This window comes from Oncorhynchus keta, chromosome 1, assembly GCF_023373465.1.
Source record: "Oncorhynchus keta strain PuntledgeMale-10-30-2019 chromosome 1, Oket_V2, whole genome shotgun sequence".
Lineage (NCBI taxonomy): Eukaryota > Metazoa > Chordata > Actinopteri > Salmoniformes > Salmonidae > Oncorhynchus > Oncorhynchus keta.
Genome location: NC_068421.1, coordinates 96,595,607 through 96,611,086, shown reverse-complemented (window position 1 = coordinate 96,611,086; position 15,480 = coordinate 96,595,607). Strand labels below are relative to the sequence as shown.

Sequence of the window (15,480 nt, the reverse complement as noted above, 5' to 3'; positions counted from 1 at the left end):
GACTACTATTAAAGGTTCTAAATGGGTTCAGCCCAACCGAGGACAGACTATTATTAAAGGTTCTAAATGGGTTCAGCCCAACCGAGGACAGACTATTATTAAAGGTTCTACATGGGTTCAGCCCAACCGAGGACAGACTATTATTAAAGGTTCTAAACGGGTTCAGCCCAACCGAGGACAGACTATTATTAAAGGTTCTAAACGGGTTCAGCCCAACCGAGGACAGACTATTATTAAAGGTTCTACATGGGTTCAGCCCAACCGAGGACAGACTATTATTAAAGGTTCTAGATGGGTTCAGCCCAACCGAGGACAGACTATTATTAAAGGTTCTAGATGGGTTCAGCCCAACCGAGGACAGACTATTATTAAAGGTTCTAAATGGGTTCAGCCCAACCGAGGACAGACTATTATTAAAGGTTCTAAATGGGTTCAGCCCAACCGAGGACAGACTATTATTAAAGGTTCTACATGGGTTCAGCCCAACCGAGGACAGACTATTATTAAAGGTTCTAAATGGGTTCAGCCCAACCGAGGACAGACTATTATTAAAGGTTCTAAATGGGTTCAGCCCAACCGAGGACAGACTATTATTAAAGGTTCTAAATGGGTTCAGCCCAACCGAGGACAGACTACTATTAAAGGTTCTAAATGGGTTCAGCCCAACCGAGGACAGACTATTATTAAAGGTTCTAAATGGGTTCAGCCCAACCGAGGACAGACTATTATTAAAGGTTCTAAATGGGTTCAGCCCAACCGAGGACAGACTATTATTAAAGGTTCTAAATGGGTTCAGCCCAACCGAGGACTGACTATTATTAAAGGTTCTAGATGGGTTCAGCCCAACCGAGGACAGACTATTATTCCGCTCTACGAGCTTCAGGACTCGCCGGTCCAGTTCTGTGAGCTTGTGTGGTCTACCACTTTGTGGCTGAGCCGTTGTTGCTCCTAGACATTTCTACTTCACATTAACACCACTTGCAGTTGACTGGGCAGCTCTAGCAGGACAGAAATTTGATGAACTGACTTGTTGGAAAGGTGGTATCCTATGACGGTGCCACGTTGAAAGTCACTGAGCTTTTCAGTAAGGCCGTTCTACTGCCAATGTTTGTCTATGGAGATCGCATGGCTGTGTTTTCGATTTAAATACACCTGTCAGCAATGGGTGTGGCTGAAATAGCCGAATCCACTCATTTGAAAGGGTGTCTACATACTTTTGTATATATATTGTATATTAACAGTAATGATGGCCTGTCTTGCCCAACCCACCTCATCCAGGAAGGGGCGTGGCTGAGGAGTCCTCTTGTCCAGAGCGACAGCCACTCTGGATGCAGTACAGTACCGGCGGAACCACGCCCACTTATGGGTCTCAGCACAGCAGGGTAGGGTGTCCAACTCCAGGTCGCAGGCTAGAGCCACCAGCACCTAAAAACAAACAAACAGACTGATTCAAAATCGCAAAGACAAACTGAAACTATAAATGGCACACATTCGTTACTCCTTCTCCTCGGCTGTCACTGGGAGAGCACAGGTACAGGTACAGGTTCTGTTAGCCTACCTTGAAGAAGGGGCTGTGCAGCAGCTGCTTTCCTCCCCTGACGATGGGGTCCTCGTATTCATACTGCCTCTGAAGAGCCTCGGGAAGACCCTTCACCAGGGCGGCCAGCGCACTGCCTGTAAAACTCATGGAGCGAGACTCTCCTTCACTGTCCCCAAGCAGCCTGGTGATGTTGATGGACTGGCCGTACTCTGTGGTCAGCAGCTTACGGAGCCTCTGCAGAGCCCACATACGATGTCCTGCTGCTACAAGACAAATTATACATAGAACTTTACAACGACAGAGGAGACCGGGTCAGAACTTTACAATGACAGAGAGGAGACCGGGTCAGAACTACACATCGACAGAGAGGAGACCGGGTCAGAACTACACAATGACAGACTGTACTGCCACAGCTTCCCCCTAACAACACTGAGAAGCAGCTAGACTGTACTGCTGCAGCTAGACTGTACTGCCACAGCTTCCCCCTAACAACACTGAGAAGCAGCTAGACTGTACTGCTGCAGCTAGACTGTACTGCTGCAGCTAGACTGTACTGCCGCAGCTAGGCTGTACTGCCGCAGCTAGGCTGTACTGCCGCAGCTAGACTGTACTGCCGCAGCTAGACTGTACTGCCGCAGCTAGACTGTACTGCCGCAGCTAGACTGTACTGCCGCAGCTAGACTGTACTGCCGCAGCTAGACTGTACTGCCGCAGCTAGACTGTACTGCCGCAGCTAGACTGTACTGCCGCAGCTAGACTGTACTGCCGCAGCTAGACTGTACTGCCGCAGCTAGACTGTACTGCCGCAGCTAGACTGTACTGCCGCAGCTAGGCTGTACTGCCACAGCTAGACTGTACTGCCACAGCTAGACTGTACTGCCACAGCTAGACTGTACTGCCGCAGCTAGAGATATAGAGGTGAGGCAGGTCCTATATGACACTGACGCGGTCCTCGTACCCAGGGCACTGAGCTGAGCGCAGGCAGCCAGGGAGGCCGCCAGGCGGGGTACGATACGCCTGTTGGAGGCCAAGTTGAGCCTGAAGTCCAGAAGGCAGGTCACCAGGTCCATGGAGGGACAGGACAGAATGCAGCGGTCAGACAGGAGGTCTTTGGGCCCTGGGGGACAGACACAGTCTGTTATACAGTATATGAACAAATAACTACAGACTATATCAGTGTGGTGGGAGGCAGTGTGTGTGGTGGGGAGGCAGTGTGGTGGGAGGCAGTGTGTGTGGTGGGAGGCAGTGTGGTGGGGAGGCAGTGTGGTGGGGAGGCAGTGTGGTGGGAGGCAGTGTGGTGGGGAGGCAGTGTGGTGGGGAGGCAGTGTGGTGGGAGGCAGTGTGTGTGGTGGGGAGGCAGTGTGGTGGGGAGGCAGTGTGTGTGGTGGGGAGGCAGTGTGTGTGGTGGGGAGGCAGTGTGGTGGGGAGGCAGTGTGGTGGGGAGGCAGTGTGGTGGGGAGGCAGTGTGGTGGGGGAGGCAGTGTGGTGGGAGGCAGTGTGTGTGGTGGGAGGCAGTGTGGTGGGAGGCAGTGTGGTGGGAGGCAGTGTGGTAGGAGGCAGTGTGTGTGGTGGGGAGGCAGTGTGTGTGGTGGGAGGCAGTGTGTGTGGTGGGAGGCAGTGTGTGTGTGGTGGGAGGCAGTGTGGTGGGAGGTGTGTGTGGTGGGGAGGCAGTGTGGTGGGAGGCAGTGTGGTGGGAGGCAGTGTGTGTGGTGGGGAGGCAGTGTGTGTGGTGGGGAGGCAGTGTGGTGGGAGGCAGTGTGGTGGGAGGCAGTGTGGTGGGAGGCAGTGTGGTGGGAGGCAGTGTGGTGGGAGGCAGTGTGGTGGGGAGGCAGTGTGGTGGGGAGGCAGTGTGGTGGGGAGGCAGTGTGGTAGGAGGCAGTGTGTGTGGTGGGGAGGCAGTGTGGTGGGGAGGCAGTGTGGTGGGGAGGCAGTGTGGTGGGGGAGGCAGTGTGGTGGGGAGGCAGTGTGGGGGAGGCAGTGTGGTAGGAGGCAGTGTGGTGGGGAGGCAGTGTGTGTGGTGGGGAGGCAGTGTGGTGGGAGGCAGTGTGGTGGGAGGCAGTGTGGTGGGAGGCAGTGTGGTGGGGAGGCAGTGTGGTGGGGAGGCAGTGTGGTGGGAGGCAGTGTGGTGGGAGGCAGTGTGGTGGGGGAGGCAGTGTGGTGGGGAGGCAGTGGTGTGTGTGGTGGGGAGGCAGTGTGGTGGGAGGCAGTGGGAGGAGGTGTGTGGTGGGAGGCAGTGTGGTGGGAGGCAGTGTGTGTGGTGGGAGGCAGTGTGGTGGGGAGGCAGTGTGGTGGGAGGCAGTGTGGTGGGGAGGCAGTGTGGTGGGAGGCAGTGTGGTGGGAGGCAGTGTGGTGGGGGAGGCAGTGTGGTGGGAGGCAGTGTGGTGGGGAGGCAGTGTGGTGGGGAGGCAGTGTGGTGGGGAGGCAGTGTGGTGGGGAGGCAGTGTGGTAGGAGGCAGTGTGTGTGGTGGGGAGGCAGTGTGGTGGGAGGCAGTGTGGTGGGGAGGCAGTGTGGTGGGGAGGCAGTGTGGTAGGAGGCAGTGTGTGTGGTGGGGGAGGCAGTGTGTGTGGTGGGGAGGCAGTGTGGTGGGAGGCAGTGTGGTGGGGAGGCAGTGTGGTGGGAGGCAGTGTGGTGGGGAGGCAGTGTGGTGGGGAGGCAGTGTGGTGGGAGGCAGTGTGTGTGGTGGGGAGGCAGTGTGGTGGGAGGCAGTGTGGTGGGAGGCAGTGTGGTAGGAGGCAGTGTGTGTGGTGGGGAGGCGGTGTGTGTGGTGGGAGGCAGTGTGTGTGGTGGGAGGCAGTGTGTGTGGTGGGAGGCAGTGTGGTGGGAGGCAGTGTGTGGTTGGGGAGGCAGTGTGGTGGGAGGCAGTGTGGTGGGAGGCAGTGTGTGTGGTGGGGAGGCAGTGTGTGTGGTGGGGAGGCAGTGTGGTGGGAGGCAGTGTGGTGGGAGGCAGTGTGGTGGGAGGCAGTGTGGTGGGGAGGCAGTGTGGTGGGGAGGCAGTGTGGTGGGGAGGCAGTGTGGTGGGGAGGCAGTGTGGTGGGGAGGCAGTGTGGTAGGAGGCAGTGTGTGTGGTGGGGAGGCAGTGTGGTGGGGAGGCAGTGTGGTGGGGAGGCAGTGTGGTGGGGAGGCAGTGTGGTGGGGAGGCAGTGTGGTGGGGAGGCAGTGTGGTGGGAGGCAGTGTGTGTGGTGGGGAGGCAGTGTGGTGGGAGGCAGTGTGGTGGGAGGCAGTGTGGTGGGGAGGCAGTGTGGTGGGGAGGCAGTGTGGTGGGGAGGCAGTGTGGTGGGAGGCAGTGTGGTAGGAGGCAGTGTGTGTGGTGGGGAGGCAGTGTGGTGGGAGGCAGTGTGTGTGGTGGGAGGCAGTGTGTGTGGTGGGAGGCAGTGTGGTGGGAGGCAGTGTGTGTGTGGTGGGGAGGCAGTGTGGTGGGAGGCAGTGTGGTGGGAGGCAGTGTGGTGGGAGGCAGTGTGGTGGGAGGCAGTGTGGTGGGGAGGCAGTGTGGTGGGGAGAGGCAGTGTGGTGGGGAGGCAGTGTGGTGGGAGGCAGTGTGGTAGGAGGCAGTGTGTGTGGTGGGAGGCAGTGTGGTGGGGAGGCAGTGTGGTGGGGAGGCAGTGTGGTGGGGAGGCAGTGTGGTAGGAGGCAGTGTGTGTGGTGGGGAGGCAGTGTGTGTGGTGGGGAGGCAGTGTGTGTGGTGGGGAGGCAGTGTGTGTGGTGGGAGGCAGTGTGGTGGGAGGCAGTGTGGTGGGGAGGCAGTGTGGTGGGGAGGCAGTGTGGTGGGGAGGCAGTGTGGTGGGGAGGCAGTGTGGTGGGGGGGCAGTGTGGTGGGGAGGCAGTGTGGTAGGAGGCAGTGTGTGTGGTGGGGAGGCAGTGTGGTGGGAGGCAGTGTGTGTGGTGGGAGGCAGTGTGTGTGGTGGGAGGCAGTGTGGGAGGCAGTGTGTGGTGGGAGGCAGTGTGTGGTGGGAGGCAGTGTGTGTGGTGGGAGGCAGTGTGGTGGGGAGGCAGTGTGGTGGGAGGCAGTGTGGTGGGGAGTCAGTGTGGTGGGAGGCAGTGTGGTGGGGAGGCAGTGTGGTGGGGAGGCAGTGTGGTGGGAGGCAGTGTGGTGGGAGGCAGTGTGGTGGGAGGCAGTGTGGTGGGGAGGCAGTGTGGGAGGCAGTGTGGTGGGGAGGCAGTGGTGGGGAGGCAGTGTGGTGGGGAGGCAGTGTGGTGGGGAGGCAGTGTGGTGGGGAGGCAGTGTGGTGGGGAGGCAGTGTGGTGGGGAGGCAGTGTGGTGGGGAGGCAGTGTGGTGGGGAGGCAGTGTGGTGGGAGGCAGTGTGGTGGGAGGCAGTGTGGTGGGAGGCAGTGTGGTGGGAGGCAGTGTGGTGGGGAGGCAGTGTGGTGGGAGGCAGTGTGGTGGGAGGCAGTGTGGTGGGGAGGCAGTGTGGTGGGAGGCAGTGTGGTGGGGAGGGGGAGGCAGTGTGGTGGGAGGCAGTGTGGTGGGGAGGCAGTGTGGTGGGGAGGCAGTGTGGTGGGGAGGCAGTGTGGTGGGAGGCAGTGTGGTGGGAGGCAGTGTGGGGGGGAGGCAGTGTGGTGGGAGGCAGTGTGTGTGGTGGGAGGCAGTGTGTGTGGTGGGAGGCAGTGTGTGTGGTGGGAGGCAGTGTGTGTGGTGGGAGGCAGTGTGTGGTGGGAGGCAGTGTGTGTGGTGGGAGGCAGTGTGTGTGGTGGGAGGCAGTGTGGTGGGAGGCAGTGTGTGTGGTAGGAGGCAGTGTGGTGGGAGGCAGTGTGTGTGATGGGAGGCAGTGTGTGTGGTGGGAGGCAGTGTGGTGGGAGGCAGTGTGTGTGATGGGAGGCAGTGTGTGTGGTGGGAGGCAGTGTGTGGGTCATACCAGCAGCAGGCATGATAGGGTAGACAGTGTATGGGTCATACCAGCAGCAGGCATGATAGGGTAGACAGTGTGTGGGTCATACCAGCAGCAGGCATGATAGGGTAGACAGTGTGTGGGTCATACCAGCAGCAGGCATGATAGGGTAGACAGTGTTTGGCTCATACCAGCAGCAGGCATGATAGGGTAGACAGTGTTTGGCTCATACCAGCAGCAGGCATGATAGGGTAGACAGTGTGTGGGTCATACCAGCAGCAGGCATTATAGGGTAGACAGTGTGTGGGTCATAAAAGCAGCAGGCATGATAGGGTAGACAGTGTGTGGGTCATACCAGCAGCAGGCATGATAGGGTAGACAGTGTGTGGGTCATACCAGCAGCAGGCATGATAGGGTAGACAGTGTGTGGGTCATACCAGCAGCAGGCATGATAGGGTAGACAGTGTATGGGTCATACCAGCAGCAGGCATGATAGGGTAGACAGTGTGTGGGTCATACCAGCAGCGGGCATGATAGGGTAGACAGTGTGTGGGTCATACCAGCAGCAGGCATGATAGGGTAGACAGTGTGTGGGTCATACCAGCAGCAGGCATGATAGGGTAGACAGTGTGTGGGTCATACCAGCAGCAGGCATGATAGGGTAGACAGTGTGTGGCTCATACCAGCAGCAGGCATGATAGGGTAGACAGTGTATGGCTCATACCAGCAGCAGGCATGATAGGGTAGACAGTGTGTGGGTCATACCAGCAGCAGGCATGATAGGGTAGACAGTGTGTGGGTCATACCAGCAGCAGGCATGATAGGGTAGACAGTGTATGGCTCATACCAGCAGCAGGCATGATAGGGTAGACAGTGTGTGGGTCATACCAGCAGCAGGCATGATAGGGTAGACAGTGTGTGGGTCATACCAGCAGCAGGCATGATAGGGTAGACAGTGTTTGGCTCATACCAGCAGCAGGCATGATAGGGTAGACAGTGTGTGGGTCATACCAGCAGCAGGCATGATAGGGTAGACAGTGTGTGGGTCATACCAGCAGCAGGCATGATAGGGTAGACAGTGTGTGGGTCATACCAGCAGCGGGCATGATAGGGTAGACAGTGTGTGGGTCATACCAGCAGCAGGCATGATAGGGTAGACAGTGTGTGGGTCATACCAGCAGCAGGCATGATAGGGTAGACAGTGTGTGGGTCATACCAGCAGCAGGCATGATAGGGTCATACCAGCAGAGGCAGTGTGTGGGTCATACCAGCAGCAGGCATGATAGGGTAGACAGTGTCTTGGTCATACCAGCAGCAGGCATGATAGGGTAGACAGTGTGTGGGTCATACCAGCAGCAGGCATGATAGGGTAGACAGTGTGTGGGTCATACCAGCAGCAGGCATGATAGGGTAGACAGTGTGTGGGTCATACCAGCAGCAGGCATGATAGGGTAGACAGTGTGTGGGTCATACCAGCAGCAGGCATGATAGGGTAGACAGTGTGTGGGTCATACCAGCAGCAGGCATGATAGGGTAGACAGTGTGTGGGTCATACCAGCAGCGGGCATGATAGGGTAGACAGTGTGTGGGTCATACCAGCAGCAGGCATGATAGGGTAGACAGTGTGTGGGTCATACCAGCAGCAGGCATGATAGGGTAGACAGTGTGTGGGTCATACCAGCAGCAGGCATGATAGGGTAGACAGTGTGTGGGTCATACCAGCAGCAGGCATGATAGGGTAGACAGTGTGTGGGTCATACCAGCAGCAGGCATGATAGGGTAGACAGTGTGTGGCTCATACCAGCAGCATGCATGATAGGGTAGACAGTGTGTGGGTCATACCAGCAGCGGGCATGATAGGGTAGACAGTGTGTGGCTCATACCAGCAGCAGGCATGATAGGGTAGACAGTGTGTGGGTCATACCAGCAGCAGGCATGATAGGGTAGACAGTGAAGCGCCAACCCCATGATAGGGTAGACAGTGTGTGGCTCATACCAGCAGCAGGCATGATAGGGTAGACAGTGAAGCGCCAACCCCATGATAGGGTAGACAGTGTGTGGGTCATACCAGCAGCAGGCATGATAGGGTAGACAGTGTGTGGCTCATACCAGCAGCATGCATGATAGGGTAGACAGTGTGTGGGTCATACCAGCAGCGGGCATGATAGGGTAGACAGTGTGTGGCTCATACCAGCAGCAGGCATGATAGGGTAGACAGTGTGTGGCTCATACCAGCAGCAGGCATGATAGGGTAGACAGTGAAGCGCCAACCCCATGATAGGGTAGACAGTGTGTGGGTCATACCAGCAGCAGGCATGATAGGGTAGACAGTGTGTGGCTCATACCAGCAGCAGGCATGATAGGGTAGACAGTGAAGCGCCAACCCCATGATAGGGTAGACAGTGTGTGGGTCATACCAGCAGCAGGCATGATAGGGTAGACAGTGAAGCGCCAACCCCATGATAGGGTAGACAGTGTGTGGGTCATACCAGCAGCAGGCATGATAGGGTAGACAGTGTGTGGCTCATACCAGCAGCAGGCATGATAGGGTAGACAGTGTGTGGGTCATACCAGCAGCAGGCATGATAGGGTAGACAGTGAAGCGCCAACCCCATCCGTTGACAGAGCCATCGCTGGTAAACTTCCACTTCAACTCATCGGCTGGGATCCTCAACTCACTGGACCAGTCCGACCACTCACGACCTGAGGAGGGACAAACCATGAAGACAACTGGCAGGAAACAAAACCCCTCGAACATCGAATGAAGTGTTGGGGGGGGTGGTCACCTGATCGGACTGAGATGATCCTATTGGCTCCATCCATGATGGTGAGAGGGTCATGACGTCTTTCTGCAGAACACTGCCGGTCAAACTCCACCCTCAGTCCCTCCGCACCTACAACACAGAGACTCCACCCTCAGTCCCTCCGCACCTACAACACAGAGACTCCACCCTCAGTCCCTCCGCACCTACAACACAGAGACTCCACCCTCAGGTCCTCTGTCTACAACAGAGACTCCACCCTCAGGTCCTCTGTCTACAACAGAGACTCCACCCTCAGGTCCTCTGTCTACAACAGAGACTCCACCCTCAGGTCCTCTGTCTACAACAGAGACTCCACCCTCAGTTCCTCTGTCTACAACAGAGACTCCACCCTCAGGTCCTCTGTCTACAACAGAGACTCCACCCTCAGGTCCTCTGTCTACAACAGAGACTAAACCCTCAGTCCCTCCGCACCTACAACACAGAGACTCCACCCTCAGTCCCTCTGTCTACAACAGAGACTCCACCCTCAGTTCCTCTGTCTACAACAGAGACTCCACCCTCAGTTCCTCTGTCTACAACAGAGACTCCACCCTCAGGTCCTCTGTCTACAACAGAGACTCCACCCTCAGTCCCTCTGTCTACAACAGAGACTCCACCCTCAGGTCCTCTGTCTACAACAGAGACTAAACCCTCAGGTCCTCTGTCTACAACAGAGACTCCACCCTCAGTTCCTCTGTCTACAACAGAGACTCCATCCTCAGTTCCTCTGTCTACAACAGAGCCTCCACCCTCAGTTCCTCTGTCTACAACAGAGACTCCACCCTCAGTTCCTCTGTCTACAACAGAGACTCCACCCTCAGGTCCTCTGTCTACAACAGAGACTAAACCCTCAGTTCCTCTGTCTACAACACAGAGACTCCACCCTCAGGTCCTCTGTCTACAACAGAGACTCCACCCTCAGGTCCTCTGTCTACAACAGAGACTCCACCCTCAGGTCCTCTGTCTACAACAGAGACTCCACCCTCAGTTCCTCTGTCTACAACACAGAGACTCCACCCTCAGGTCCTCTGTCTACAACAGAGACTCCACCCTCAGGTCCTCTGTCTACAACAGAGACTCCACCCTCAGGTCCTCTGTCTACAACAACAGTCTACAACAGACTCCACCCTCAGTTCCTCTGTCTACAACACAGAGACTCCACCCTCAGGTCCTCTGTCTACAACACAGAGACTCCACAGGTCCTCTGACTCCACCCTCAGGTCCTCTGTCTACAACAGAGACTCCACCCTCAGGTCCTCTGTCTACAACACAGAGACTCCACCCTCAGTTCCTCTGTCTACAACAGAGACTCCACCCTCAGCTCCTCTGTCTACAACAGAGACTCCACCCTCAGGTCCTCTGTCTACAACAGAGACTCCACCCTCAGGTCCTCTGTCTACAACAGAGACTCCACCCTCAGTTCCTCTGTCTACAACAGAGACTCCACCCTCAGGTCCTCTGTCTACAACACAGAGAGCCAGTGCATTGTATTTAAAATGTTACCAGGTATCTTGACGGTGCCGCTGGTAGAGGTGTCGTCTGTATAGGGATGACTGCTCTCCACCACCACCGGCTGAGAGGACAGACGACCGCTCTGAGAGTCCGTGGCCACGTCTTCTAACTCCGTGACACACAGTTCCAGGAGCGTGTCTGCAACCTGTAACACAGGGACAGGGGACAGGGACAGAGACAGGGAGAGGGACAGAGACAGGGACAGAGGACAGGGGACGGGGACAGGGGACGGGGACATGGGACGGGGGACAGAGGACAGGGGACGGGGACAGAGACAGGGGACGGGGACAGAGACAGGGGACGGGGACAGAGGACAGGGGCAGAAGACAGGGACAGGGAGAGGGACAGAGACAGGGGACGGGGACAGAGACAGGGACAGGGGACGGGGACAGAGACAGGGGACGGGGACAGGGGACGGGGACAGAGACAGGGGACGGGGACAGACAGACAGACAGATTTTCAATATACAACGGTTCAAATCAACCATGAAATCAACTTTTCAAAAGGCACTGGAAATACAAAACATGAAAGAGCACCTGTGGGTAAGCAATGGCTGTGTGTCTGTCTGTATTAGAGCTGTGTGTCTGTCTGTATTAGAGCTGTGTGTCTGTCTGTATTAGAGCTGTGTGTCTGTCTGTATTAGAGCTGTGTGTCTGTCTGTATTAGAGCTGTGTGGTACGGACACAGATCTATATACCAATAAATGGACCAATTGTTTTGCGATAATGATAAATCAGCGATAAATTACTTTTTAGGGGAGGTGCTAGAGCTGGGCGATATGGACAAAAAATAATATTGCTATAAATGTAAATATTTTACTCCATGTCACAGTGGGGACAGGAAGTGAGTCAGGAACATCTCTACTCCGTGTCACAGTGGGGACAGGAAGTGAGTCAGGAACATCTCTACTCCGTGTCACAGTGGGGACAGGAAGTGAGTCAGGAACATCTCTACTCCGTGTCACAGTGGGGACAGGAAGTGAGTCAGGAACATCTCTACTCCGTGTCACAGTGGGGACAGGAAGTGAGTCAGGAACATCTCTACTCCGTGTCACAGTGGGGACAGGAAGTGAGTCAGGAACATCTCTACTCCGTGTCACAGTGGGGACAGGAAGTGAGTCAGGAACATCTCTACTCCGTGTCACAGTGGGGACAGGAAGTGAGTCAGGAACATCTCTACTCCATGTCACAGTGGGGACAGGAAGTGAGTCAGAAACATCTCTACTCCATGTCACAGTGGGGACAGGAAGTGAGTCAGGAACATCTCTACTCCGTGTCACAGTGGGGACAGGAAGTGAGTCAGGAACATCTCTACTCCGTGTCACAGTGGGGACAGGAAGTGAGTCAGGAACATCTCTACTCCATGTCACAGTGGGGACAGGAAGTGAGTCAGGAACATCTCTACTCCGTGTCACAGTGGGGACAGGAAGTGAGTCAGGAACATCTCTAATCCATGTCACAGTGGGGACAGGAAGTGAGTCAGGAACATCTGTACTCCGTGTCACAGTGGGGACAGGAAGTGAGTCAGGAACATCTCTACTCCATGTCACAGTGGGGACAGGAAGTGAGTCAGGAACATCTCTACTCCGTGTCACAGTGGGGACAGGAAGTGAGTCAGGAATATCTCTACTCCATGTCACAGTGGGGACAGGAAGTGAGTCAGGAATATCTCTACTCCATGTCACAGTGGGGACAGGAAATGAGTCAGGAACATCTCTACTCCATGTCACAGTGGGGACAGGAAGTGAGTCAGGAACATCTCTACTCCATGTCACAGTGGGGACAGGAAGTGAGTCAGGAACATCTCTACTCCATGTCACAGTGGGGACAGGAAGTGAGTCAGGAACATCTCTAATCCATGTCACAGTGGGGACAGGAAGTGAGTCAGGAACATCTCTACTCCGTGTCACAGTGGGGACAGGAAGTGAGTCAGGAACATCTCTAATCCATGTCACAGTGGGGACAGGAAGTGAGTCAGGAACATCTCTACTCCATGTGACAGTGGGGACAGGAAGTGAGTCAGGAACATCTCTACTCCATGTGACAGTGGGGACAGGAAGTGAGTCAGGAACATCTCTACTCCATGTCACAGTGGGGACAGGAAGTGAGTCAGGAACATCTCTACTCCGTGTCACAGTGGGGACAGGAAGTGAGTCAGGAACATCTCTACTCCATGTGACAGTGGGGACAGGAAGTGAGTCAGGAACATCTCCATGTCACAGTGGGGACAGGAAGTGAGTCAGGAACATCTCCATGTCACAGTGGGGACAGGAAGTGAGTCAGGAACATCTCCATGTCACAGTGGGGAGATTAGCCGACCCCCAAACAGGGACAGGCAGATACTTTCATAGCAGGAATCAGCATAATAATACTGTCGACCAAATAACAGTTTTAAAACAAGCTACGTGAACATTGTGTAGCAAAGTCACAGAAAATTACCTATGTAAGAAGACAATGTCGGTGAAAGTCATTTTCGGTTTATCGTCCCAGCTCTAGTCCGTATCCGTCTGTCTGTGTGTGTGTCCGTCTGTGTGTGTGTCCGTCTGTGTGTGTGTGTGTGTCCGTCTGTGTGTGTGTGTGTGTGTCCGTCTGTCTGTGTGTGTGTCCGTCTGTGTGTGTGTGTGCCCGTCTGTGTGTGTGTGTGCCCGTCTGTGTGTGTGTGTGTGTGTGTGTGTGTGTGTCTGTCTGTGTGTGTGTGTGTGTCCCGTGTGTGTGTGTGTCCGTGTGTGTCCGTCTGTGTGTGTGTGTGTGTGTGTGTGTGTGTGTGTGTGTGTGTGTGTGTGTGTGTGTGTGTGTGTGTGTGTGTGTGTGTGTGTCCGTCTGTGTGTGTGTGTGTGTGTCCGTCTGTGTGTGTGTGTGTGTCCGTCTGTGTGTGTGTGTGTGTGTCCGTCTGTGTGTGTGTGTGTGTGTGTCCGTCTGTGTGTGTGTGTGTGTGTGTCCGTCTGTGTGTGTGTGTGTGTGTGTCCGTCTGTGTGTGTGTGTGTGTGTGTGTCCGTCTGTGTGTGTGTGTGTGTGTGTCCGTCTGTGTGTGTGTGTGTGTGTGTGTGTGTCCGTCTGTGTGTGTGTGTGTGTGTGTGTGTGTGTGTGTGTGTGTGTGTGTCCGTCTGTGTGTGTGTGTGTGTGTGTCCGTCTGTGTGTGTGTGTGTGTGTCCGTCTGTGTGTGTGTGTGTGTGTGTGTGTGTGTCCGTCTGTGTGTGTGTGTGTCCGTCTGTGTGTCTGTGTGTCCGTCCGTCCGTCCGTCCGTCCGTCTGTCTGTCTGTCTGTCTGTGTGTCTGTGTGTGTGTGTCCGTCTGTGTGTGTGTGTCCGTCTGTGTGTGTGTGTCCGTCTGTGTGTGTGTGTCCGTCTGTGTGTGTGTGTCCGTCTGTGTGTGTGTGTCCGTCTGTGTGTGTGTGTGTGTGTGTGTGTGCCTGCGCCTGTCCTGCCGTGCCTACTATGCATTCGTGTACTGTACCTGTGGGTAGGCAGTCCCCATCCCAGACAGCACAGCAGACAGCACCTCCTTGCCCTTCTCCCCCGAGCGAACAGACACCGCCAGCTTCAGCAGGTCCACCATCACCCTGGTATCATCAGGTACCAGCAGACTGGTGAACTCGTCCAGGTACTGAGGTTCTGGAGCCCCGGTCTTATTCTGACACTCTGAGTCCTGGAAGAGAACCACAAGAATAACATCACAGCACCACTAAGGTTATCGGTTCCATTACTGATGGAACCAAACACTCCCCGTACCGTAAAGACAAGAAGATGAGACCTCTAACAGCAGCATCGAACCAGGGTTAGAGAGAGGTGGGCCAGTCACTGGGAGGGGAGAGGGGGGGGGGTAGAGCTCACCTCTTTAGTTTTGGTCATGGTCTCTGCGATGATGCTCGCGGCTCCGGGGTCGTCCGTGACCGGGATGAAAGGTCGAGAGGAAGCAGCAGTAGACGGGGTCACAGCTGACGAGGGGGTGACAGCATCCTCTGAGGAGGTCACCTGGTGACAGAAAGACCAGATGCATCTAATCAGCCATCCAATCCTCTGAGGTCTTCTACGTCGGGGATAAATAAAGTCCCCGGGGTTTGAAGTTAAGGGGTAGGGACTCCAAACTAGGGGTCGCGACACAATGTGGTGGGGTCGACGATTTGAAAATGGGGTCGCAAGAGAAACTCAAAATAAATAAAAAAGTAATTAAAAATGAAACGTTGAAGTCTTGAGTCGATAAGTATTCAACCCCGTGGTAAAAACATAAATAAGTTCAGAAGTTAAAATGTGCTTAACAAGTCACATGATACACTATATGACCAAAAGTTGACCATTTCATTCCAAAATCATGGTATTAATATGGAGTTGGTTCCCCCTTTGCTGCTGTATGGGGCGGCAGCGTAGCCTAGTGGCTAGAGCGTTGGACTAGTAACCGGAAGGTTGCGAGTTCAAACCCCCGAGCTGACAAGGTACAAATCTGTCGTTCTGCCCCTGAACAGGCAGTTAACCCACTGTTCCCAGGCCATCGTTGAAAATAAGAATTTGTTCTTAACTGACTTTCCTGGTTAAATAAAGGTTAAAAAAAAAAAAAAAGTATAACAGCCTCCACTCTTCTGGGAAGGCTTTCCACTAGATGTAGGAACATTGCTGCTATAACAGCCTCCACTCTTCTGGGAAGGCTTTCCACTAGATGTTGGAACATTGCTGCTATAACAGCCTCCAGTCTTCTGGGAAGGCTTTCCACTAGATGTAGGAACATTGCTGCTATAACAGCCTCCACTCTACTGGGAAGGCTTTCCACTAGACGTTGGAACATTGCTACTATAACAGCCTCCACTCT

At 55.1% G+C, this 15,480-nt stretch overlaps 1 protein-coding gene across 1 annotated transcript in view; it reads right to left on the bottom strand.

Annotated features, from left to right (window-relative positions):
* Positions 1 to 15,480, bottom strand: part of LOC118396067 (E3 ubiquitin-protein ligase HERC2-like) — a 270,532-nt gene that overhangs the window by 62,941 nt on the left and 192,111 nt on the right. The window contains 8 exon segments of the mRNA XM_052525726.1: positions 1,270 to 1,425; positions 1,559 to 1,803; positions 2,499 to 2,657; positions 8,938 to 9,069; positions 9,153 to 9,260; positions 10,674 to 10,827; positions 14,134 to 14,325; positions 14,511 to 14,651. Of these exon segments, the coding sequence (XP_052381686.1) occupies positions 1,270 to 1,425; positions 1,559 to 1,803; positions 2,499 to 2,657; positions 8,938 to 9,069; positions 9,153 to 9,260; positions 10,674 to 10,827; positions 14,134 to 14,325; positions 14,511 to 14,651 (1,287 nt within the window).